This window comes from Porites lutea, chromosome 3 (assembly GCF_958299795.1).
Source record: "Porites lutea chromosome 3, jaPorLute2.1, whole genome shotgun sequence".
Lineage (NCBI taxonomy): Eukaryota > Metazoa > Cnidaria > Anthozoa > Scleractinia > Poritidae > Porites > Porites lutea.
In genome coordinates, this window is record NC_133203.1 from 1,039,505 (window position 1) to 1,066,327 (window position 26,823).

General features: G+C 38.8%; 2 protein-coding genes and 1 long non-coding RNA gene across 3 annotated transcripts; 2 read left to right on the plus strand and 1 right to left on the minus strand.

Annotated features, from left to right (window-relative positions):
- LOC140930133 (uncharacterized) lies at positions 1 to 3,894 on the plus strand. The gene is made up of 2 exons (XR_012164819.1): positions 1 to 291; positions 1,146 to 3,894. It is a non-coding gene; the product is annotated as an uncharacterized lncRNA (long non-coding RNA).
- A 345-nt stretch (positions 3,895 to 4,239) lies between these two features.
- LOC140930132 (ubiquitin carboxyl-terminal hydrolase MINDY-3-like) lies at positions 4,240 to 17,904 on the minus strand. The gene is made up of 15 exons (XM_073379800.1): positions 17,778 to 17,904; positions 17,569 to 17,648; positions 15,954 to 16,023; positions 14,129 to 14,305; positions 11,084 to 11,168; positions 9,724 to 9,838; positions 8,703 to 8,776; positions 8,430 to 8,509; positions 8,087 to 8,157; positions 7,901 to 7,981; positions 6,774 to 6,846; positions 5,533 to 5,605; positions 5,360 to 5,447; positions 5,020 to 5,103; positions 4,240 to 4,392 (listed from the first exon to the last, which is right to left on the minus strand). The coding sequence occupies exons 1-15, from the start codon at positions 17,887 to 17,889 to the stop codon at positions 4,249 to 4,251; spliced, it is 1,407 nt and encodes a 468-aa protein (XP_073235901.1). The 5' UTR covers positions 17,890 to 17,904; the 3' UTR covers positions 4,240 to 4,248.
- A 120-nt stretch (positions 17,905 to 18,024) lies between these two features.
- On the plus strand, positions 18,025 to 18,411 carry LOC140930044 (NADH dehydrogenase [ubiquinone] 1 alpha subcomplex subunit 8-like). Its single transcript, XM_073379700.1, has one exon. The coding sequence runs from the start codon at positions 18,025 to 18,027 to the stop codon at positions 18,409 to 18,411; it is 387 nt and encodes a 128-aa protein (XP_073235801.1).
- Positions 18,412 to 26,823: the final 8,412 nt, after the last annotated feature.

The window sequence follows — 26,823 nt, forward strand, 5'->3', positions numbered from 1 at the left end:
TCACGCTTCGGTCACGCGGAAACTTACGCGCTCGTACGTCACGACTGCGCGCCTGATTCCTCGCTCGAAAGACGGTTTCCTCGCATCAAATCTCGATACTTCCCAGAAATCAAGGATTGTTCATCAGTGTTGCGAGGAAGCTAGTTAATTTTGAAGGGAATCCCGTTTTTTTCGACTGCAGTTATGGGTCACGTCAACAAGTGCTTGTACCTTTCGCGTAGCTGTTATCACACGGCCGTTTCAAGATCATGGCCCCACCATTTTAGAACGGAATTTCATCGGTTTTTCCAGGTAAGTCGGCGCTTGGAACACTTTAGATGCCCATTCGTTTCTTATTTTCTGTTTTCTTCTTTAGTTGATTCGTTTTAAAATGGTTAGTTGACGTCGTATATTGTGCACCCTATTACGCACCTTGCTCCGCGCTCATTAATCCGTTCCAGACATTATTTTATGCTGCTTATTTCATTCTGTACTATTTGTATGTGCTGCGAGGTAAATTGTAGAAAAGTAACATGTTGTCCTTCCAGAGAGGTACATCAAAGTGGTTTATTTTCAGAGAAAATAATCTTTGTTTATTAAGTTTGACTTTAAAGTAACCTGTCCTGTTATGCAATCAACACGATGACATCAAACGATCGAGAGTGAAAATAACTTATAACTAGGAAAAAATGAGGAAAAGAAAGAAATGCCATTTCTAAACACAGCTGGTTGACGTCATTGCGAGCAAATTAAACCGTTCGAGGTTTAGATGGGAGTAAAATATACAGATCATCCCACCGCTAGAAATAAATTATATTGTAATTAAGTATAGAAAATTTCTGCTTGTAAACGCTTCAGTTATTGGCTAATCTACCTGTCAACAAAAATTACATAAACTTCAGCCGATGATAAGCCCCCTATAATTCCGTTTATATTGAAAACCAGTATAATGCAAAAGATATTTTTATCAGTACTGCTTATTACCATAGCTTTTTCGGAAGAGCGTTTACTATAAATTTCCGGTTATAAAGCCCCCTCTAACACAAAGTTGTATAAGCCTAGTGCTTCAAAACGGCAGGTTAGAGTATCATGTAAAACTGCAGAATCTATACCCAGAAACAATTTGAGAGAATCCTGATGTTTATAAGTTGTTTTTTTTTTTACAGTCTGGGGAAAAACCTATAGTTTATTCGTTCAACAAACGACCGTCTGACGCATTGATGCACCGAGGAGCTTATGGACTTTCCCTTGTGGGGATTTTTATTTCTTTTTATGGAGTTTACTTCATGGTCCAAGACACATATTCAAAGAAACACCATTCCAGATGATATGTATGTCATGTATGTTCATGTGAATGCTCATATTATTGTGGACCTTTCTTCACTTCACTGTAATACTGGCCGAAAGATGGGAGTAGGTATGTTTTCAGTTTAGTGTGCACATGTGGCTAGATGCTTTGTAGTTATTCAGGATGATGCATCTTACATCAATGTGATGTTGTACTACGTCCAGATCAACAAGCTAGGATGATCTTGCTTCCCTCAACAAGTTGATGGTGTGTGTTCATTTGGAAAATAATTTTGATCTTAAGACATTTTCAGAATGGTACACTGTACATTGATGATGAAATCTTTAAAACTAATCATCAATATTTATTGTTGATGCTTTTTACTGTCAATGGCAAAACTATTCCTGTTGGAACTGTTTAGACCTGGTTATGTAGAACAAGAGATGTCGTGACTAATTCATGCAGTAGAGTGGATGGTTTATTTATTTCAAGTGTGTTTTAAGAGGGGTGGTACATTATTTTAAGTAACAATAGGGGGTCTATTTAAATAATAACGAGCTTAAGCAACAATGACAGTGACGGCTACATAAACGTCACTTAAAAAGTCAATTCACGCTGCTTCAGACTTTATCGCATTTATTCCATCTTGTTCCATTCATCAAATGTTGGCAATTTTTTTCTGGAGCTGAATTCTAAAAGACTGTATCAAAGTTCAGGAAAAGAGAAAGAAAGTCATTGTCTTGTGTTCGTGCATCCACAAAACATGAAATTAGCTATTTTCAGGTCGTTGTTATGCAGTGATGGCAAAGAAAATAATTATGTACAAAAAAGCGTGACGCATGGGCAGAGTTGTTGTTTTGCCAATCTAAACCTATTGCTTTTTTGCTGTTCTCGTTGGCGTTGCTGTTGTCGTTGTGTAAGCTCCCTAATGCCACTGCATGGTTACTTGGTAATCCCTTGTTTCCATATCTCAAACTGCCCTTGGATACCGTGTGATGCTTATACAACATAATTTTTATATGTATGAGTGAGCACTGACTATAGTGATTAGGGTTAAGCACTGACTCGTAACGGTTAACTTCTATTTAGGGTTTTCCCTATATAATCTCAACCAAACTGCCACTCAGCATCAAATCATCGGTGGTCTAGTGGTGTGGGTACTGAATTGCAGACCTTACGCTTCAGGAATGGAATCCCACTCATGTTGATGTAAATCTCTGCGTCAAGAAACTCAGAAATATCACGAGAGGGAAAGGGCAGTTTGAGATATAAAGACAAGGGCTTACCTAGTTACTTAGTTTATCAATATATTCATTCATAAATACAATGTACAAAGTAACTTGTTCAATAGTTTCATTTTTTATTATGCTCAACAAATCTCCAGATTAGTGGTATAAAGTTATTACCCTCATCCAGAACAGATCTGGATAGTGTTCAACACCAGATATATCACTATCCAGTGGATCACTGTTAAGGAAACCAATATTGTATTATCCACTGGATAGAGATTTATACAGTGAATAGTGCTATCCACCTCTTGAACAACTTGGACCTAGATGTAATGAAATTAATACTTGTATCATGGTGGTCATAGTTAATATGTCATTGAAAGTTGTGCTCAAAGAAAAATTGAGGGGAGCCGAGGTGTATTTACCATTCACATGGCAAAACCATAAATTCTGGATGGAAAATGCAAAGCAATTTTTCCACTTCTTTTAGTGTCTTTAGCTGATTTGTATATACTTTGTAGTGGGCCATTCTCCCACCACGTCAAATTTTAAAGTTTTATGTTTATGCACAAGATACTTCACCCAGGTGGTTTGTGTAGGTGGTAAACATCCCAATACTCTGAACCTGTGAAATCCAGGGTGCCCAGCTTATAATTTTTATTTAAGAAAAAAAACATTCTTAGTCTTTCAGGAGAAAAAGTAAGGTGCCAGGGGCAAACAAGGACATCATCACAGAAAGTTATTTGTCAGTTACAAACTTTATTCTCTTCCAAATATTAAATTTTGAAGTCTATCTGAGGAGTCATCTCTTCTCTTCTTACTGAACTTGAGGCAGAACCACATCTGTCTAGTATCTTATAAATATTCTCATATGTTGCTTAAGCTGTAATTCAAGTAGGAAGGTTATAGGAGAAACCTAGGGCTGTATATAGAATTATCCTTCCAAGACAGGAGGGCATGTGTATTCGCCATTTCCACATTTCCCACAGTACACTTTGTTGGCATGTTTTTTGCTCCCCAACACACACAAACAGTTTTGCGTACGCATTGTCTTCTTCTTCTCTTGGGACTTTCAATCGTCCCAAGAGAAATGTAACAATGCGTATGCAAAACTGTTTGTGTGTGTTGGGGGGCAAGAAACATGCAAACAAGAAAGAGAGAGGGTCAATGTAGGTTTTGGGTACTTTCAGAATTTTTTTCTTTACATCACACTTGCAATGCATTTTACAGTACTTAGGAATATTTTAAACATTGCACACCATAATTTAAGTTGATGAGTTGTTCAAGTGAAAAAAATTTGCCCATTCAATGGTTAAAGAACTTCAGATTATGTGTCATGTAAATTTTGTAAATAAATAATTTTTCTGCACCTTCAAATAAATTTGTTTTCAAACTGCACCAAGTAGTGTTTGATAAAGGAGTTAACACATGCATGGATTCCCATACTCTGTTCACAGACCTTCTACTTTCTATATAGAGATCATAAAAAACGCCGGGGATTTATTGACTGCTAGCACAAGGGGTTTGGGGGGTCTTTGCTCTTACTTGCACTCTGGGGGGACAGACTAGAAGCCCCATAACAAGGTAATAAAAAATGACATACTCATGAAGCTAAACCACTGGAGAAATAAGATGCTAATCTGAAACTGTCTTATTTTAAACCTGTACAAACTCCCTTCTAGCACTTATTAAAGAACTTTTCAGGTTGTACAAGGACCAACAAGGTTCAGCTCAAAATGAATGGAAGTCTGTTTAGTTTAATGATGGTATATGTTTTCCCTGCCATTCCAACCAAATTCCTGACCACTTTGTCTTGAGACAGGATACAATCTGTTGTTCGGCAATGTGGCTAAAGTCTGTTGGCTCTATTGAAGCAAGTCCTTCCGTGTAAGCAACCTGGAGAACAAAAGATCACAGCACAATGTTAGACTACCATATTTATTCAAAAAAGTGCCGCGGCACTTATCCAAAGGAGGCGTTTATAAGTATTTGAAAGTAACACATGATAAAGAACTTTATTAACTATGGCATTATTATTTTCCGTATTAAACTAACAGAATTAACGTCTTTTGATTTTGATTATAACTAGGGCTGTGGCACTTATTCATGGTAAATACAGTACAGTATCTTTTAAGAAACAGTTACAAAACAAGCTCAAATGTTTTACCAGGTTTAAGGCATGAGTCAGTCAGATGTTTTAAGACTTGACTAAAAGCCACTGCCATTTATTCATACTTTTCTCATGAATTATTGAGTTTTGATATAAACTTGACAAATATATAACATGATATTTTCATACCAAAATGTCTCTGTCTATCAGTTTGTCCTTTTGTTCAGTGAAGTTGTTGAAAGTTTTTCTGACTGTGTACCTTGGTGTAAGAAGCTGTGAACGTTTTCTTTGTTTGGCATTTCTTATTTTCCTAGGTTCTGTGGAGTTGACTTCTTTGTTTTCTTTAGGTTTAAGGTCACCCGTGAATTTGAGAGGTTCTTACACCAAGGATTCAGAGCTGTTTTTCTCTATACCTTTTTCGTTCCATCTTCCTCTCTGATACCGAGGCCATTGTAGTGAAAAGCTTTAAATGGCTTAACATCACCAGCGGAAAGGTCCTGCAATCAGTAAAAAATCATAAACAAATATTTTAGTTTCAAAAACATTGCTTTACACACTACACTTACGAAATTAATAGTAAGTAACACCACAGATATATCACCTACGGAAACTACATCTATTGTTAAATTGTTGGGATATAAATTCAAGTACAAACACCACTGACGTGAGCTCCAAAACTGGTGGCAAGTATCAGCTACTTCCCTTCTTTTTTACTCATGCCACATGGTGTCAGTAGTTTCAGTTTTAACATACCTCGCCAGGAAAGAACTCTTTTAAGAAATTCTGCAGGAGAATAATTCCCATAGAATCCTGGTCAAGACGACCTTTCATAAAGGAGACGCTGAAACAAAATGGAGAAAAAAGATAATGATTTAAATTCTGAAGGTTTAAAAGACTAATTCATTGTCAGAATATGATAAACTTACTATTCTGGATCAGAGACAAGACCAAGGTCTTCTAAAACATTTCCAAGTTTATCGCTCGTTATGAAGCCATTGTCTAAGAGAGAAAAACAAGAACAGATCATCAAAAAAATAAAATACAGATTACAGCCTAGTCACTTTTGGAAATGACACCCCTAGAACAGGCAGAAGTCTCCATCTTTGGAAGATGTCCAATTTAACTGAGAGTCACAATGACTGAACTCCATTGATGGCAAACTCTCTTGGACCAATTCTTAGTTTTGATCTTATAGAGGTGTTTATGCACCTATCAATGTAAATCCCGTGGGGGGGGGGGGGGGGAGTGCGGGCAAGTGGAGGGGATTTGATGCCTGAGACTATCCCCCTGTCGGGCTTTTGATCGTGCGAAGCGGCCCTGGGGTCGGGACATTTGGCTTTGACCAATAGAAGTCTGGTATCAATTCAGAAGCGGTAACCAAGTCCGTCCCTCGAGGCTTTCTGAAAGTCACGCTGTTTGAGAAAGTTATGAAGTTTTCATTTGTTTTAATCGCCATAATCCAATACTTTACACTGTCATCTAAACAGATAATGTCTATTTTGAGAAAGTTTTAATCTCCAAGTTCCCATCTGATTGTAAACCTCGATTGAAATCAAATTCTATCATGAAAGTCAGAGGATTTTTTACAGGTCACTGATCTGACCTGTTCCGACATGTTGAGCCGATGTTATAAAGCATTTTACATTTCATTAATATAATAGCACGATCAATCTTCCTGGAGTGATTATGTTGTTCAAAATAAGAGATGCTAGTGGAGAGAGAAAATACTTAATTACAGGGAGTAATTTAACGGAGCTTACATTAACGTTAAATAAAAGTAGTAAGAATGTTCTTTTGAAATGTTCTTTCATTCATTTTATATAGTATCATAGTATTGTTTGTTTAGATTTTTCCCCTGGGGTGGGGGCTTTTTTGACAGTTTTGATTGACCTTTCGCTTCCCACCCTGGGGAATTTGATCAAAAAATTTTAAAATTTGTCAAATCCCCACCCCTTGCCTGCACTCCCCCCCCCCCCCCCAACTGGGTTTACATTGATAGGTGCATTATTTGCAGACAGCTGACAATTTTTAGCTTTAAGTGTCACAAATGGGAAAATATTTCAGAATAAAATAGTATTTTAGAATACTTTTAATTAAGATCGTGGGTAAAATTAATATTCTTAAAATAATCATAGAATTGAATAGGAACAACAGATTTCAGCATTACCTTGCTGATCATGTGATTTAAATACTCTTAAACCCTTTTCTCTCTCACTTTCTGTTCCAGTAAGACTTTGATCCTAAAACCAAAATGCAGAAATAAGCAAATTTCTTTTGATCTTTTTAGTAGGACAGTACTATCTGGAAAGAACCCCCGAGGCTCTAGTGGTTTCTCTCTAGCTAACATAACATTTTTAAAAAGTCAGGCAGTGTGGCCAAGTGGACAGGGCATCAGACTCAGTCACAACTCTCTGATCACAGAGGCCCGTTTTGGGCCCAAAATGAAATACCGTAAAATTCCGAAAATAAGCCCCAAGGCCTATATTTTCCAAAGGCCCTTTATGAGGGGCTTATTTTTGGAGGGGCTTATATTCGAAGGGGCTTATCTGAGGAGGGAAATTTGCGTTTACGAATCGATTGGGCTAGCCTTATAGTTCGAAGTAAATTTACCATTTTTGCTTTGTTTTACTTTGTATTTGAGGGCAATTTTCCAAGTACAAGCCCCGGGGGGGGGCTTATATTTGGAGGGGCGATTAAACGGAAGGTTTTTTTGCGTCACCGGTTTCGAGTGTATTTGGAGGGGCTTATACATGGAAGGGTTTATTTTCGGAATTCTATGGTATTGCAACCAAAATCTAAAAGGATAAGAGCGCAGGTCCTAGAAAGCAAACCAGTCCATTTTGGTTTGTTAACCGATGGTTTTATGATCTTGCCTAAAAAACTATTAGAAACCTCTAGTATCTCGAATGTAAACAACAACAGCTTTTCAGGCCTGTTGATTGTTGGGAGTTTCAAAAAACGGCCCCCAGGTCCCAGAATGACCACTCAGGTTTTTCCAGAAAATTTTAAAAAGAAGTAAAAAATTAAGTGGGTGGCAATAGGCTGAAAGCTGCTTGTGTTAGGTGGTGGGGGGAGGTAAGTATGGAAGAGGGGGATCACCTACTTCCTGAGTCTGGGGGCTTCCCTGTCAAAAATGTTAATTTGGGGGTGCTTGAAAGGACACAGCATATAAGTGGCTTTTTTGAGAGACCAGGGAAAGAATTTTATGTGATTATATACTTTTGTAAACTAGCTAGACCAGCTAACTGTGCTCTTCAATAATTTATAAACAAAACATTAACCATTTTACCCTACCTGGGAGAAGAACACTGTTAAATGCGTTTCACTTGCAAGCAGCCATATTGGAAATACTGGAGATTTAAAGAAGTTACCAACCTAAACCATGACAACAAACATACAAGAAGTTTTAATATACCTACCTTTAAGTAGTAAAAAAATAGGGCTGAGAAAAGAAATCAAAGGCACTAATCTTTGGCTCACCTCGCAGTACCTATGGGCTTCTAAAAGTGTTAAAAATCCTATGGAAGACTGTTGAGGTATACCTCTTAGCTCTGCAAAGAACAAATTACAATACAGATGAGCTGCACACCTTTAGACTGGTAGTTCAAAAGTTTACTGAGAAAAGCCCAAAACTTATTTTTACTAGTCAGCTGGGGTTGTTTTTAGGAAAGTGGGCCGATTAATGAATTTCTGCGCAGCAAGTTTCCCATAGATTAAAAAGAATAAAACACTACTTTCAATTTGGTTTTTAGCCTTAAGCCTGTACTCCATTCTTTAATAGACAGTCAGGTGACTGTTTAAAACATGCCAATTCTATACATACCTAGCCCTGATAGTGTTCTAGAAGAGTCCCAAATATTTGATACACTATACCCAGTCAGCATTAAATTGATCAATGTTTGACTGAAATAAGAATGATAACACACATGTTCATATTTGGCAAGAACAGCAAGTCTAATGCCTTGACAATGTTATAGCATATTCATATAGATTTTAGTATTTATATCATCATCATTCTCATCATCATCATCATCAACATCATTATCCCGTCATCATTGTCTCTTTGAAAAAAAACAACACAATTTCATAACCATACCTTCCATGCCCAAAGTTTATATCTACTAAAGGTTCCCCTATGTCTTCCATTTCTGATTTTATACTTTCTATACCCTGTGGAGAAAAAAAGCATTATTGCATACTTGCCATAATTCATTTTGTTCAACATGTATTACAATAAATGCAGAAAAAGATGCAAATGTTGCAACACTGTTGTGAATAATAGGAACGTTATGTGTAATATACATGTTTTTTTTTTTTTTTTTTTTTGGGGGGGGGGGAGGGGAAGGAATCACCTTTTCAGACTCCCACCAAAAAAAAATAGGAACTACAGGTTATTTTACCTAACTGTACAGCATGCAAAGAAAGTCGTGTCCGATAGCCCGGGGCTGGTGGATTTTGCTATCAGGCTAGTGATTTTTTAACTTGCCTAACGGGCAAGTGCTGTTTTGGGGGGAAATTCAAATTACAGAAGGATTGTAATCAATCCAGCTATTATAAATCAAAAAGGGTTTGGGGCTAGTTGAAATGACTTGTGGACTAGTACATGCTAGCTATAGCTTGCCCGAATGGCAGGCTGTAAAACTAACTTTCTTTGCACCCTGCTGTAACCCTTTAAGTTGTAACAGTGATCAACATCAATATTCTCCTAACAACATCAATACATTATCAAGACAATGGGCTATGAGAATTTACAAAATGTTCACCAAAAGAAAAATGTTAGAGCAAACTTGGCCAGAAACTAGACATTGCAAATGTATAAAGTGTTTCTTGCAATGCCTAGATGTCTTAACCCTTTAAGCCCCAATATCCACATACAAAGTCTCCAAACTGATCTCTATACATTTTCTTAAAGAATAAGTTGAGAGAATATCATGAAAGGTCAAAGCATTTTTTCTTACGTGATCAATTTATTAATTCTCATAAACAAATCTATTGACAATCAATGGATATGGTTAGGAGAAAATTGATGTTGGTCACCATTGGGACTTAAAGGGTTAAGGCAATTAAAAATTTAAAGCCAAGTCTTCTAACTCTTGGCAAAACAGACAGTTGCGTACCTTCGTCAATAGCATTGAATACAGAAATAAGAGAACACCAAATCTTCCTTCTAACATAGCTATATTCTTTTTGATGACTTGACTGACATGCTCTGAAACATGACACTGGATTTGGCTTCATTTGGAAAAGAAAGAAAATAAAGAGTACTGTTACATATGAAGGTAACTTTGAAAAGTAACAATATTAACTAAATGCAATATTATTATGTGTTCCTGGTGGATACGATTCATTACCAAAGACTAGCACCTTGTCAAGGTGGTTCACTCTTCATCTCACTAACTTGGACTGAGGATATTTACCTCAGATAATAACTATATTGAGAAAAGTGCACACGACGAACAAATCACCCTCACTTGGAGTTCTGTAAGTTCAAAGATGCCTATAGAGAATGCTACAATCTGCTTCAAATCCCATCTAGCACTTTCCCAGGCATAATCAAAGTGCTGTCATGATGTTATGACTCAACATGAAAAAAAAAAAGTTGTGAAGCAGCCAAGTCAAGGATGACAGGTTGTTACACTACTGACAGTGCATCAAACAAAGCTTTTTTACTGGTAATTTTTTTTAGATTATTTTTATGCTTTTTGTTTTCAATTTTTCAAATTTTTAAGGGGGAAGAAAATTCTTTATTTTGATTAGTAGTTTTCATAATAAAGAGATTTCCAGTCACGTTTACTGCAAACGGCAAACAGCTGACTCCAATGAGAATTTCTCAAAATAAAAAATGAGCAAATGAAAACAGCTCAGAACAATTCTTAAGGATAAAACTAATGTGAATCCACTGATTTCCATGTAGTTATAATGAACGGTAAATGAATATAAAAGGAAAACTAAGTCACGTCGTACAAATATTTTATTGATCTTTGCTGTTTTCTGTAAACACGACTCTAAATGATTCTCTCTAACAGGGTTCGTACAGGTCATGGAAAACCTGGAAAGTCATGGAATTTAAGAATTTTGTTTTCCAGGCCTGGAATGTCACGGAAGTTAATAATTTTTTTTGTCGCTCCTTGAAAGTCATGGAGAATCAAAGTTTTGTTAGATAGATCAGTTACTGCAGGTGACAAGACCAGGACAATGTAAGATACAATAATGTAGAGAGCTGAGGCCGGTAAATACACATTGCAAATGGCATACACTTTGGTGGACACCAGGGTTTGTACGTCTGTTGAACTGTTTAAGGTCAAAAAATAGCCTAAAATAAGGAAAGGTTTGAATGTTTTGGAAAGGGACAACTAAACCTATGGTCATGGAAAACTTGAAAAGCTCATGGAAAAAGTCATGGAAAGTCATGGAATTTGAAGAGCTCAAACGAGTACAAAGCCTGTCTAGCTGTAATATTCTTCTTCCAATACTTACCACAGCTTGGAGTGAAACATTCCACTTGATAGTGAAGTAAGTTCTTGAACACAAACAGACTTATGATAATCAGGAGAATAAGAATCTAAAAATACCAAGTAGAAATAGAAACACTGTTAAGCCCTAGCTTACCCTGGGAAACCTGTAGGGCTTAGCATTTACTCAAACCACCTGGGTGGAAATCTTCTGCATAAACATAAAAGACTTGGTGGGAGAACAGGCCACCACAAAGTATATCCAAATCAGCTGAACAGACTGCAAACAGAAGAAAAGTTTCATCGCCTCTGATCACGAAGCTTTCCAAAAGGAATGGCACAAACCATTTGGTTTTCCCACTGGAATTTCTGGTTTTTCCATGCAAATGGTAAGCACCCCTGATCAAAAATCTTTCATGTCTTTCATGTAGCTCAGATTCAAGTTCAAGATTTTTGTTTTGCCAAAAAGAAAGACATGCTGTGAGGAAGCCCAAAGGAAAACAATGAGGTTTTTCAGTAATAGGCTACCTAAGTCTGCATACATACATTATATTGGGATTGAATAAAAAAATGAAAGCAGGGTTGTCAAAAAGATTTTAAGTCGCAGGAGAATAAGAGAAAATAGCCGGCATGTGTTTCTTGACAGGGCCGGTGGGGGAAGACATATCGCTATTGATATAAACCGTTCAATCCAGGTTAGTAGCAGCTGTCAAACATAATAGCATTGATACTGCGTCTGAATTACTAAGTTGTGAAAGTTTGGTGGAAGCATGCAAAGAAGCCGGATTGAAAGCGAGAGGCAGCAAAATAAAATGCAAATCACAAAACAAATGGTTCCAACAGGAATGCAAAACAGGCAAAGAACACTTGCAATCCCTTGGGGAGAAAATTTCTCATTTAATTCAATAATTCAGAACTGGCACAACTACTCCGAGAAGAAAAGAAGAGGTTCAAAAAAACTGGAAGAAAGAAGAAACGAGAGTCTATCAGCAAAGGCATGTCTACTATCGACATGAGAGCAAAGAGACTTGTCAACAAAACGAAAAAATATTTAACTTAGAAAACAGAAAAACACATGGAGCGAGGGGAACACATATCACTAGGGATATGTCTTTCCCAGGTGGAAGAACACTTATCACTAGGGATATGAGTTTCCCTGCAGGGACACACATATCACTAGGGATATGTGTTTCCCAGGTGGGGGAACACATATCACTAGGGTTATGTGTTTCCCTTGTGGGGGAACACATATCACTAGGGTTTTGTGTTTCCCTAGTGGGGGAACACATATCACTAGGGATATGTGTCTCCAAGGTAGGAGAACACACATCACTAGGGATATGTGTTTCCCTGGTGGGGGAACACACAGACTAGGGTTTTGTGTTTCCCTGGTGAAGGAACACATATCACTAGGGATATGTGTTTCCCAGGTGGGGGAACACATATAACTAGGGATATGTGTTTCACTGGTGGGGGAACATATATCACTAGGGATATGTGTTTCCCAGGTGGGGGAACACATATGACTAGTGATATGTGTTTCCCTGGTGGGGGGACACATATAACTAGGGATATGTGTTTCCCTGGTGGAGGAACACATATAACTAGGGATATGTGTTTCCCTGGTGGGGGAACACATATCACTAGGGTTATGTGTTTCCATGGTGGGGGAAAACATATCACTAGGGATATGTGTTTCCCTGGTGGGGGGACACATATAACTAGGGATACGTGTTTCCCAGGTGGGAGAACACATATCTCTAGGGATATGTGTTTCCCAGGTGGGGGAACACATATCACTAGGGATATGTGTTTCCCTGGTGGGGGAACACATATCACTAGGGATATGTGTTTCCCTGGTGGGGGAACACATACCACTAGCGTTTTGTGTTTCCCTGGTGAAGGAACACATATCACTAGGGATATGTGTTTCCCAGGTGGGGGAACACATATGACTAGGGTTTTGTGTTAGCCTGGTGGGTGAACACATATCACTAGGGATACGTCTTTCCCAGGTGGGGAACTCATATCTCTAGGGATATGTGTTTCCCAGGTGGGGGAACACATATCCCTAGGGATATGTGTTTCCCTCGAGGGGAACACATATCACTAGGGTTTTGAGTTTCCTAGGTGGGGGAACACATATCACTAGGGATATGTGTCTTCAAGGTAGGGGAACACATATCACTAGGGTTATGTGTTTCCCTTGTGGGGAACACATATAACTAGGGATATGTGTTTCCCATGTAGGGGAACACATATCACTAGGGATATGTGTTTCCCAGGTGGGGGAACACATATCACTAGGGATATGTGTCTCCAAGGTAGGGGAACACATATCACTAGGGATATGTGTTTCCTAGGTGGGGGAACACATATCACTAGGGATACGTGTTTCCCTAGTGGGGGAACACATATCACTAGGGATCTGTGTTTCCCTGGTTGGGGGAACACATATCACTAGGGATATGTGTTTCCCTGGTGGGGGAACACATATCAGTAGGGAAATGTGTTTCCCTTTTAGGGGAACACATATCACTAGGGATATGTGTTTCCCTGGTGGGGGAACACATATCACTAGGGTTATGTGTTTCCCTGGTGGGGGAACACATATTACTAGGGATATGTGTTTCCCTGGTGGGGAACACATATCACTAGGGATATGTGTCTTCAAGGTAGGGGAACACATATCACTAGGGTTATGTGTTTCCCTTGTGGGGAACACATATAACTAGGGATATGTGTTTCCCATGTAGGGGAACACATATCACTAGGGATATGTGTTTTCCAGGTAAGGGAACACATATTACTAGGGATATGTGTTTCCCAGGTGGGGGATCACATATCGCTAGGGATATGTGTTTCTTAGGTATATAGGTGCTTCACAAAAAGGAACTTATAGATCATGATTCTTTTTCTATTTTACAACTTTTTTAGTCATCCATTTTTTTCGTTTCTTTCCCATAATTTACAGGCAGCAAAAGCCTTAAAGTAGCCGGTGATAGCGTCAGTTGCTGGCGCGTTTTGACAACCCTGTGAAAGTAAGGATAAAAAATCTCTAAGACTATACCTGGACTGTTGGATGAAGGACTACATGTATCATCACCTTCTGGCTGTGATCCTTCTGTTGCCATGCATGGTGCAAAGATTAAGTGATCCCTGAGGAACACCAGCGTAAATTTCTCAGTTTTGACATTCCTAAGCATCTCACAAAGAGAGCAAACAAGAAACTGTCTAGCTTGCTCATCTGTAGAATTTAATAGCAAGAACCAAGCTACAGGTTACAAATAAGTAATGTATTCCAAAATAAAAATACTCTACTTTTTAAAAAGAATCATCTTATGGTTTTGACTTTAACTTGTGTTCCAGCTAAGATTTTACCACCCCAGAGAGTACTACTAACTATTCACTGTCCTTGGTGTACAATAGGCAGATTTGGAAAGATAATGTAATGTCAAATGAGATCATGAAAGTGCACAGGAAGGACTGAACACAACTTCTGGTGCTAAAATTGCTGCTCTAGCATAAGTCATGCCAGGTTAAGATCCATGTGTACTGCTGTCACACTTGAAGCATTACAAACCTTAACATCTGAGGACAGCGATGCCAGTGAAAACTACGCTTAAGAAATGAATTTACATTCTTTCAGTCTTTGTCACAATTATTCAAACTCACTTCCTTTGTCACATTAGGCAAACAACCCTGGGGTTGAATCCTAAGAACCATATCCAAGTTCAGAAAGAGAAGAATACGTTGTGGTCGCTTGTTTACTTCCTCCATCAAATGTGAAAAAAGGCATTTTTATGTCATATTCATGCAGTTATGGAAAAGAAATTAACAAAAAGCGTGAAGCATGTGTAGAGCTGTTGTTTTGATTATAAAACCTAAATGCTTTTTTCACGTTCTCATTCCTGTCACGTCATCAGATCTTAAGGTCCCTACTGTCTTTGTTAAATCTGATAATTTTGAAACCATGCCACAGGGTATCATTAAAAGAAGCTGGGTGATTACTAGGACTGTGCAGATGGCTGTTTGAGACAAAACTGAAGGTAATTTGTCTTGATTCTCACTTGAATGTTTCTGCATGCTCTCTTAAACTGCTTACTGTTTCATCTAGCTCTAACACTCCCTCAAAGTCCATTAAGGCCCTGCCCATGTCACTGCTATCACACTTGGAGACACAGTTGGAACCCCCCACACACACACACACCCCACTTGCCCCACAAATACATTCACTTTGCTACCAGAACAGTTGATCACAACATTATAAACTGTAAAGTAAAACCTCTATTAAGCAGTCACCAATCAATTTCCTGAAATTTGCTTCCCTTATTTACTGTAAATGTGACCTCTATTGAACGGTCTGCCTCTATTAAGCGGATGTGGTCACCATTTGGATTTCCCAAATGGCTAATTCTATTGTAATTAACCTCTGTTAAACCGTTATCTTGTTACATAACAATCAATAAAAGACATATTTTTGTCACAAGATAAGCGAAGCATGTCCAGTTTCTTTTACAGCTCATCAAATGCAACATATCATTGTAATCTGGGTACTAAATACATGTGTCTCTGAATAAGGTTTTGGAATTGCTGATGATGTGCTTAATTCTAAAGCAGCTTGCCTTAGGCACAACATTACTGTAAAATTTGTTGTTTAGATGTGAACTCCTCAGAACATCCAAACACATTATCATATTCCGCATTACTGTTGTTGGGAATGATAAATAAATTGTAAAGAAAGTGATAAAGTTTGCCCTCTACATCAACTTCTGCCACATTATGGGCTCAGTTTTAGAAAACCTCTACTAAGTGGTCACCTCAGGCTAATTCCTGAGGGAGAACCCTTATAGAGGTTTAACTGTATTTCCTTGTGGAAAGTAAGCAAAACCTACCTGTTAGCTGCCTCCAATTATCAGGAGGTGGTGCATCCTCTAAGAAAAGGATATTTTTTAAAATATATGCCTAAAAAAGAAAAAAACAACTTCATAAATGACCTGAAACACTTATTAACATATTGGAAAAATGTGTTCTTAACCTGTCAAGGTTTTCAAAATGCTAAATGACCGGCAGTCCTGTCTTTTCAGTAAATTTCACAAATCGAAAAATGCAGCTAATCTAAACTATCACATGTTGAAAAAGAAAAGTCAGGCGATCCAGAAATGCTACATAGATCTCAAGTGTAGCATTTGGTTTACGCTGGGTTCAGAAAACCAAACCATGTTTTGTGTTTCTTGGAAATTTTTTCAGCTTGACTGCCGGTCAAGGTGTTGAAAACACTAAATGGCCGACAGTCTTGTATTCTCAGTAAATTTTGCTTGACTTTTTTCATCAACATATGATACTTTGGTTTACCTGGATTTTTTTGATTTGTGAAATTCATGGATAATATAGGACTGCTGGTCATTAAGTGTTTTGAAAACCTTGACCGGCAGTCGAGCTGAAAAAAGTTCTGAGTGTCACAGAACATGGTTTCATCTTCTGAGCCCAGTGTAAAGAAAATGCTAGACTTGAAATCTACAAAGCGTCTCAGGATCGCTTGACTTTTCTTAATCAACACATGATAATGTAGATTAGCTAGAATTTTTCGATTTTGTGATATTTACTGAGAATATAGGACTGGCGGTCACTTAGTGTTTAAACTAGTTACCGGCTATTTAGCACACTCAAGTATGGGCCCATGATGTGGGAGCTGAAGCAGAGATACAATGGTTACAGGGTTAAACAGTACAATGTAATAATTGACATGCTGGGGGGTTACTCTAATAACCTAGAGAAGTCGGTGAGGGAGCTACTTGGAGCGAGAGCACGCAGCGTACTTGAGCGGATGCAGAAGTGGGTCATCTCAAACACTTTAAACGTTGCCAGAACATTTAAGATAAATACTTAGTTTGGGCGCTATGGACTTCAGTTTTTAGGTTTTTGTTTTTTCTCTAGGAATCTAGAAACACAAGCTTGCTGACGTTTTTACTTAGATTTTTTAGAACATTAGAGTTTGATATTATTATAAATAAGTTTTTAGTAGAGGTAGCGTAGGTTTTACAGAGTATCAGAATTTAATAATATTCTAAATTGGCTTTTTAAGTAGAGAGATTTATGTCACTATGTATAAGCTTTTAGTAGAGATAGCGAAGGTTTTACAGAAAATCAGAATTTAATAATATTGTAAATTGGCTTTTTAAGTAGAGAGATTCATATCACTATGTATTTTAGGATTGTATTAGGTTCGTATCGACCTTTTTTTACTTCTAAGTATAGCTTCTCAAGTGGTGTAGGTTACGCTATGCACCCTATACTACTCATAATGTGGACAGCATTCCAAAGTTTCATACTGCGACATAATAATAATAATAATAATAATAATAATAATAATAATAATAATAATAATAGTAATAGTTATAATAATAATAATAATAATAATAATAATAATAATAACAAGCTTATTAACAGCTACAAAAAGGAAAACAGGTGGCGCACTTTTTCAGCAACCCATCTATTTTTTAAAATAACCTGAACGGAAGCAAGAACGGCGCACGGTCCCCCTTGTTCCTGAACTAAAGCACTAGGTTCCTCCGTAGAAAACACAAAACCTAAGGTAGAGAACACATGTATTCGTGAGTTACAATGTTTTTAAGACAGCTGAAACTTGTCAGCTGTCCCTTTCGTTCAGTTTCTGTCACTTACTGATCTTTCTAATTCACGACCTCTATTTATAATACCTTGAGACCAACGTTCAAATATATCTTCCTTTACATCATCTCCCCATAAAAGACTTAAAACTTCATCGACATTTTCAAACGGAGTAACCCGGTTATCGCTGTCGTCCGCCATCTTTGAATTTACCGAACCCACAATGCAGTGCACACGAACGAAACAGCGTTCCTTAGGGCTAGCGGTTGCTCGTAGGCGACGCCATCTTGGTTATTTTGCCCTGATTTGGCTCTCGTTTTGGTTCAGTTTTTCGCGATGGCTGCTGGAGTTAAAGACATAACGTTCAAGGATTTGGAGTCTGATGAACTTCCGATCACATCAGCGGTATTGATGGGGGGAGCACACCATCTGGGCCAATACTGCGACCAGGATTTCAAGTCGTTTATGGGCTGCCGCTACGGTCACAAAGACCCCAGAAAATGTCTGGAAGAAGGAAAGCAAGTCACAAAGTGCGCTCTAGATTTCTTCAAGAAGCTAAAAACAGAGTGTAACGATGTTTTCACCAAACATTGGACCTGTCTTGATTACCACAACCAAGAGTTTGGTTATTGTAGAGCAACGCAGAAGAAATTCGATGCCTGTGTTTTGGAAAAGCTTGGATTGGAATGCGTTCAGCCTACTCACATTGAACTCCATGATTAATTTAACTTGTGACTTAGTCATTTAATTGCAGACACTGGACGTTGATTAACAGGATTTGTTTGTGCGCAAGATATTGGACTTCTGGTAACAATATTTTGGACTTTGTTAGCTAGCTAGTAAGTAAGATGCGTTTGTTAAATCATGGTTAAAGGACGTCCCTTTTGAACGTGCATTTTCCGTTACAGGCCACTACAATAGATTGTTTCACTGTAAAAATAAAGTTTTCTGATGGATATTTCTCTGGAAATTTTTTTTTGCCTTTTTTAAATGGTAGGGTTATAAACTACACTTTATAAGTAATGGTTTGATGTCTTTGGTTTGTGGACCCAGTGCACTTTCCTTTTCCCTCTTAGTCTCCAGCCTCCCTATAACACAAAGAAGCCTCTGCAGAGGAGAGAGAACAGAAGGGGTTTTCTCTCACTACCTTCTCCTTTTTCCGCCTACTCTGAATGCAATCCCACAAAGGGGAAACTCCCATATAAAGGTGATAGGGGTATCAATGACTAGCCTAGGGGTAGAAAGTGTAGATCTTGGTCTCATTTAGGGTATTAAGGCAAAAAACCAATATTTTTGCCCTTAAAGGTATCGCTTAGGGTTGCGCTTAAATAGCCTGCGTGGCAGGCATTTGGAAGGGAAGGGAATTACTGGCACGCGGGAAGCACGAAAGGCACACAAGGGGAAGGGAAGGAAACGCCTGTAAGGACGCTATTGCCTTTTTCATATTTGTCGTCCACCAGTGAGATGTGAAAATCCTCATTGGTCAGTGTTCCAAAAGTGTCAATCAAAGCCATCATACCTTTGTCTGATTGGGGAAATCAACATCATACTATTCGGGAACTTGATTGATCTTGATTTGTCAGTTCAGTAATCATTGGATATAGGATATGGCGAGCCAGTGAAGTGGAAATCGGAAAAGATTTTGAGTTTGTGGTATAAAAACTTGGGCGTGGTCTCGCAACCAAATTTGCATCTCCAAAATGCCGTCATGCACACAATGCTCTTAAGTGTCATACAAGGTCTCATCCTCACCCATAGTAGTCTTCTTTACGGTTTCCTTGTGTGCTTGTTATCTGCTGTTTGACCCGCGTTATCAACGGCAAGATTTTTGAAGACGAAGCGATCCATAACCCTTAGCGAGTTTTCGTTGAGGACTTCCTCTTGCTGGTTATAAAACCGCCAGGAACTTACTTTAATAATAATTGCTACCTTCTTGCAGATCTTCGAAGTTCAGCTCTTCTTTCCCCGCTACCAGCTTGCAAGCGTGCCCCTCCTCCCTCCTCCCTCGCGCGCGCGGTCTCGCGCCCTAATTCCCTTCCCCTTCCCTTTCGAACGCCTGCTACGCAGGCTAAGAAAGCACGAGCACGAAAATAAAACGGCAGGAAACTGGGGAATCTTCCCCACTATCTCAGAGGCTGGAACTAAACAGGCTAAATTAGGCCAGGTCTGAAAATGGGTATGGATTTTAGAGATCTGGTCTGAAAACGGGTATTTCAGACCAAAAAAGTGTCATTTTCCACAGGGTCAGGATTCGGAGAACCTGGTGGCACATCCCCACCGAGGATTCCTCAAATCATCGCTTAGAATATAACATTGGATGGTTCATTTCGCTTATTATTTACGTATAGGTGAGTAATCCTTCCACCCTAAATACTGTTTTTTTACATCGCGGAGTATATTGACCTTCTCGTCTGAGTTCTTCATTTCCACATATTCCCAAGGCTTTATTTGAAACGGAATTGTGGAGTGGCATCTAGAAGAATTTTACTATGACTAACACCGATACTAAATTTTTATTTTCGGTGCTTCTTATTGGTTTGAAACTATAAATTGAATTCTCTTCTAACTCCTTCTTTTCAGTTATATAAAATTCAGAGTTTAATTTCAGTTGCATTGAGTAGCGGCATAACCTTTTTTCCTTGTAAAGGAATGTTTGTGCATGAAGCAAACGTAAGCAAGAAGCCTGACTACTGTTTCATGCTAGTCCGTTTTCCTTTTCTCTTAGTTTTACCTTTCTAAAGCTGCTTTTATATACAAAGTCTGTTGTCCGCGTTTTATACCTAGTCCGTGTTTTATACCATAGGCGTATGGGCAATTTTTTGCCAAAAAATTCTCGCAAGTTGCCCAAATTTTTACGAAACAGTAGAAAAGAAACGAGGGCCATACGATGCAATAATGTAGGCCGTACTGGCATATGAAGGTGGCTCGATGCTTTTTCAGGGTCAATACCTCCCAATTTTGAGAATAACTACGTCGCCATAGACAAACATTTGGAAAAATTGCTAGCATAGTTTTATTAGATAAAGATGAAAATTTATCATGAGCAGGGTTTTAATGACATCGGAATTGTCATAGCAACGAAATGACGCCATTGTCTATTTTACTTGCAGCAATATTTCTCGGCACTGGAGTAGTTCAGGGGGTCTAGTCAGGTACAAAACGGAGCACATTTTTTTCGGACACCGCGGACATCACACGTGATGACCGCGTGAGAGTTACACGTGAGTTTCATGTTTAGGGTTAAATCTGTCGAGTGAGTTTTCCAAAACCTAACTAAATTAAATTTCCTAAACTAACACAAATGTTTACTTTTATGTTTAGGGTTAAATTAGTGGGGCGCAGTGTTTAGGGTTAAATCTGTCGAGTGAATGTCCTAACCTAACTAAATTTCCTAACCTAACTAAATGTCCTAACCCAACGTTTACTTTTATGTTTAGGGTTAAATCAGTCGGGCGCAGTGTTTAGGGTTAAATATTTGTCCTAACCTAACTAAATTTCCTAACCTTACTAAATGTCCTAACCTAACTAAATGTCCTAACCCAATGTTTACTTTTATGTTTAGGGTTAAATTAGTGGGGCGCAGTGTTTAGGGTTAAATCAGTCGGACGCAGTGTTTAGGGTTAAATCAGTCGGGCGCAGTGTTTAGGGTTAAATCAGTCAAAAAAATTTCCTAACCTAACTAAATTTCCAAAACCTAACTAAATTTCCTAACCTAACTAAATGTCCTAACCTATCTAAATTTCCTAACCCAATGTTTATTTTTATGTTTAGGGTTCAGGTCACACTTGAGTGATTATGGGCAAGTTTGAGCAAGCCCATTGACGTCACACTTTGTTTTTGCTGACTCAGTTTTAGTTTTGTAACTAAGTTTTCCAAAACCTAACTAAATGTCCTAACCCTAACCCTTTTCCTAAGCTAACCTAATGTTTAATGTCGAGGGTTAAACAAGTTAATTCCATCACGGTTTATGTTTGGGCATGTTTAGGCAAGCCCATTGACGTCACGTACATTTTGTTGACTCAGCAGAATTTGTTTCTATTTTTAGAACTTGACATCATTTTATAATAACACAAGGTATAAAAGCCGGATATCTATAACCATACTCATTTTATTACGATACGTTGTAGTGAACGGAGCTCTCATCATGGCAATTACTTACCCACGTCCCTGTCCGACCTGTGGAACCAAAATTAACAATCGAAGTAATTTCTCAAGACATAGAAAACATTGTGAGAAGAAAGTAGATCCTGTTCCATGTCCACACTGTCAGTCCACATTTACAAGAAAAGATGATATGTTAAGACATGTGAAGAAGTTCCACTCCGAAGCAGCCAAGCGGAAAGCAAAGGAGTCTGCTGAACTCTTACGTCTAGAGTTATTGCATGCAGACAAAGTCACACGTCTATCGGAAGATTCTCAGACTGGTGGTGCAGTTACTCGTGGTATGAAGCGTCCAGCTGAAGATTCCAATTTTGATGTCAAAGAATTAAAACCAGAGATTAAACCACAAGAGAAAAACGAAGAGTACAACAAGGGACCTACTCCGCTCTTTGTGGCGAATGTAACCAAATTAGGTTCTGCCAAACGCTGGAAACAAAATGCTGTAGTGAACCAAAAATTCATAATGACCCTTGATCAGCAACGCTCTCCGAAAGAGTCCGAAGACTTGAATATTGCTGCAACCCACGCTATTGCAGAAGCAACCGACCATTTGATTGAGGAACTCCAAATACCAGAAGATTATTGGATGACACTTCAGATCGGTAGTAGAGAGCATCGTAGGGATGGTTTAACAGGAGAAACGTGGAAAATTGATGTGGGCGATTTTACAAAGCGAGCTGCCATGACTCAAGCTGTTCTACAAAATCTTAGCCACGTCCTGAACAGCGGAGAGTTCATTACGAATGATGTCGGATTCTCAGCCTCGGTATTATTCAGCCGACCAGAACGCAAAGGTGGTAAACGGGCAGGTGCAAGTCCAGGTCAGAAAATATGGGAACAGATGGCGAAGGAATCCAAGTGCGTTTGTGAAATAAAAAACAAGGATACTCTCTGTTGTGCCCGTGCCATCGTGGTGATGCGTGAGTATGCCAAACGCCAAGCAGGTGAACCTAACACGTTCAAAAATATTTCTCTGGATCGAGGAATAAATACCCAGCAACTAAAAGAAGCTAAAAAGCTCCACCAAGAAGCTAATGTTCCCGAGGGCTTATGCGGTTTAGACGAAGTGAATACATTTCAAGAGTACCTAGGCCAACAAGGATTTAGAATCATTGTAGTGGATGCTACACGGGGTGGTGTGATCTTTAAAGGAGACAAGTACGAAGACGAAAACAAAATTATTGCTCTGGTAAAGTCAGTGTATGTGGACGAACAGAACCAGGAAAAAGCCCATTACGATGGTTTATACAGCATTCCTGGATTTATGAACCGTAGTTATTTTTGCAAAAAGTGCTGCAAAGGCTACAATAGCGAAGACAGTGCCCATCACCGTTGTCAAGCTAAAAATTGCCCTGCCTGTAAAAGAAACACAGCAAATGATGAAGAGGGATGTCAAGATTTTACGTTATGGGCGAAACCAGATCGTAGCTGTAGAATTTGCAAACGTGAATTTTATGGTGAGCAGTGTTTTTTAGCACATTTCATTGAAACAGTAGAAGAAAAGAAGGACATGAAAAAAACAAGAGAAAGATTAGAACAACAACTCCATGAACGTTTGACCCCCATCTTGGAACTGAAAAGCACTTGTCGAGATTTTCAACGATGTCCTCAGTGTATGGTGACTTACAAAGTGAACCAAGACTTTCCTCACAAATGCTTGCATGCACAGTGTAAACATTGCTTGGAATTTGTTCCTATTTACCAGCATAAGTGTTACATTACCAGTGAGGAAGAACAAAAATTCAAGAGAGCCTTACAAAAATTAAGAAGCAAGAAGAAGAAAATAGAAACAATTTTGGGAACGATTGTTGAAGGTTTACCGGATCAAAGTACACAAGACGAGATTGATGCATTGATTGCTCAACGGAAGAAAAAATTAAAAGATTTGGATTACATCAATATGGGAGTACCCATGGTTGAAATCCAATTAGCAGATTTGCAGGAAAAAGTCATTGATGAGTTGTTAGATGAAGGAGTGTCATTAGAAGGCATTACTCTAGACATGGTCAACGAACGTTTACCAAAAGAAAAACTGACAAAGAAGATTTATGCGGATGATTTGATCTTTGCCGATATTGAATGTTTAATTGATAGCAACAAAACATTCATCCCGATTCTGATCTGTTTTACAAAAGGACGTAGCAAAACGATCTATCACCACTGGGGTACGAATTGTGTGAGTCTATTTCTCGACACAGTTCAAACATGGGCTGAAGAAGAAAAGCAGGAAAACGGAGGAAAAGGAAAATTACCAGAGTACACAATATTCTTTCATAATTTGAAAGGCTTTGATGGCGTGCTGACGACAAATACCCTGTACAACCAGAATTTAAAAGTCACAGATCAAATGGGGACAGGTACGAAGATGTTACACTTCAAGCATCACAATCTGATTTTCAAAGATTCATTGAACTTTTTGAATATGCCCCTTGCGGCATTTCCAAAAACTTTTGGTTTGACAGAACTGAAGAAAGGATTTTTCCCGCATAAATTTTCCATGTTGAAGCATTTACACTACGAGGGCAAGATTCCAGACCTTGAGTTCTTTGAGCCCCAGCACATGTCTAAAGATAAGAAAGAAGAATGCGAAACTTGGCATGCAGAGCAAGTACGCAAGGGGGAGACTTGGAACTTTCAAAACGAAATGCTGGACTATTGCAAAAGCGACGTCCAATTGTTACGAGAAGGTTGTCTGAAATTTGCTCAAGACACCAAGAACGAGGCAGGATTTAATCCACTGACTCAATGTATTACGATTGCCTCCACGTGTCATTATTTCTGGCGGAATCACCAGATGCAGCCGAAAACCATTGCTGTAGAACCAGTGCAAGGATGGGGTGGCCTTAAAGTGAACCAAAGCAAAATCGCTTTACAATGGTTGTATTTGGAAGATCTCAAATTAGGAGGCAATAGAATCAAACATTCCCGCAATGGAGGAGAACAAGTACTTCAAATCAAGGGTAGCAGAGTCACTGTGGATGGTTATGATCACATAACTAAAACAGTGTACGAGTTCCAAGGATGCGAGTACCATGGATGCCGTAAATGTAAACCGAATGGCAGGCATGTGAAAACCTTTCACCATCCAGATAGAACGGTAGAAGAAATTTATCAAGTCACCCAACGAAAAACAGAGCTGTTAAAAGAAGCGGGTTATACAGTGAAGGAACAATGGGAGTGTGATTTTAACAAAAAACTGAAACAATGTCCAAACTTGCAAGAGCAAATCGATAAAATGTCATGGGTTTCTCCTTTGAACCCAAGAGAGGCATTCTTTGGAGGCCGAACAGGCATGGCCAAATGTTATTACCAGGCAGGCAAAGAAGAAGAAATTTTATATGAGGATTTTACGAGCCTTTACCCCACCATCAACAAGTATGGAACGTATCCCATTGGGCACCCTCACATCATTGTCAACCCTGTGAACCAAAACATCCAAGATTACTTTGGAATTGCTAAAGTCAATGTCTTGGCACCAGAAAAATTGCTGCATCCAGTGTTACCGGTGAAGCAGAATGAAAAATTGCTGTTTCCTTTATGTGTCAAATGTGCAGAGGATCAAGCAGAACAACCCTGGTTTGAACGGACCAATCTCTGTCCACACAGTGATAAAGAACGAATGATGACAGGTACATGGTGTACTCCGGAGCTGCTAAAAGCAGTCGAGAAAGGCTACCAAATCCTAAAAATCCATGAAGTATGGCACTTTCCTGACGACCAGAGAAAGGAGGGGTTATTTGCACCGTATGTGAATACGTGGCTCAAGCACAAAACAGAAGCCAGTGGATGGCCGTCAGGGGTAGAAACAGAAGAACAGAAAGCCACCTATATCCACGATTACAAAGAACACGAGGGGATTGATCTAGACCCTGAAAAAATAGAAAAGAATCCAGGTCGTAAACAAGTCGCCAAATTAATGTTGAACAGCTTTTGGGGGAAATTTGGCGAGAACGAGCATCGCATACAAACACAATCAATTCAGGATCCGGACACATGGGAGAAAATTGTTCAAGATCCTACCATTATAGTTAAAGATGTGCGTATTTTTAACGAGGATGTCATGGAAGTCAGCACCCTGAAATTTGAGGATGCTTGTCAAAGCAGTGGAAAGATCAATATATTCGTCGCGGCCTTCACAACATCTCTGGCTCGTTTAAAGCTATATTCCGAATTGGAAAAGTTAAACGAGCAAGTGTTATACTATGACACAGATTCAGTGATTTACAGTTACAAGCCCGGAGAAGTGAAAATCCCTACAGGAGTGTTTCTTGGTCAAATGACGGACGAATTAGAAGGAGACACCATAGAAGTGTTTGGATCGGCAGGACCTAAATCGTACTGCTATCAGACAGCGAAGGGTAAAACGGAGTGCAAGAACAAGGGGACCAAGAGTTCCTTTGAAATTAACCAAGTGTTGAATTGTAACTCCATGATGCAGCACATTCAGAAAGAACTGTCACATCCTTTGGAGCAAAGAAGACTCATGGAAATAGAAATAAAGAATCATTTTGTTACAGATAACACCAACAAGACGGTTAGTTTAACAGATTTAGTGAAAGTGTTTGGTGTCAATTGGGACAAGCGCGTGATTGAAAAAGGAACAGGGCTGACATACCCCTATGGCTATGTGAGGTTGTAATTTTTGCATGTGCTAAGTTTTTATTTTGTTGTAAAATAGAGCACAGTTGGCTTGGTAGCGCGAGCTCTAGTTTATAGTCTTGTAAAATAGAGGTAAGGTCTGCATGGTGGCGTCAACCAATAAAGTGTGTTCTTGTTACAAATTTTTGTGTGTATGGTTATTAGTGTGAAAATTTCCCAATCCTTAAACCAAAGAGAAAAAATCACAAAAAACTTTAACAAGGAAGAAAATTCCCAAACCTTAAACCAAGGGAAAATTTCCCAAACCTTAAACCAAGGGAAAATTTCCCAAACCTAAAACCAAAGAAAAAATACCCTAACCCTAACCCTAACCCT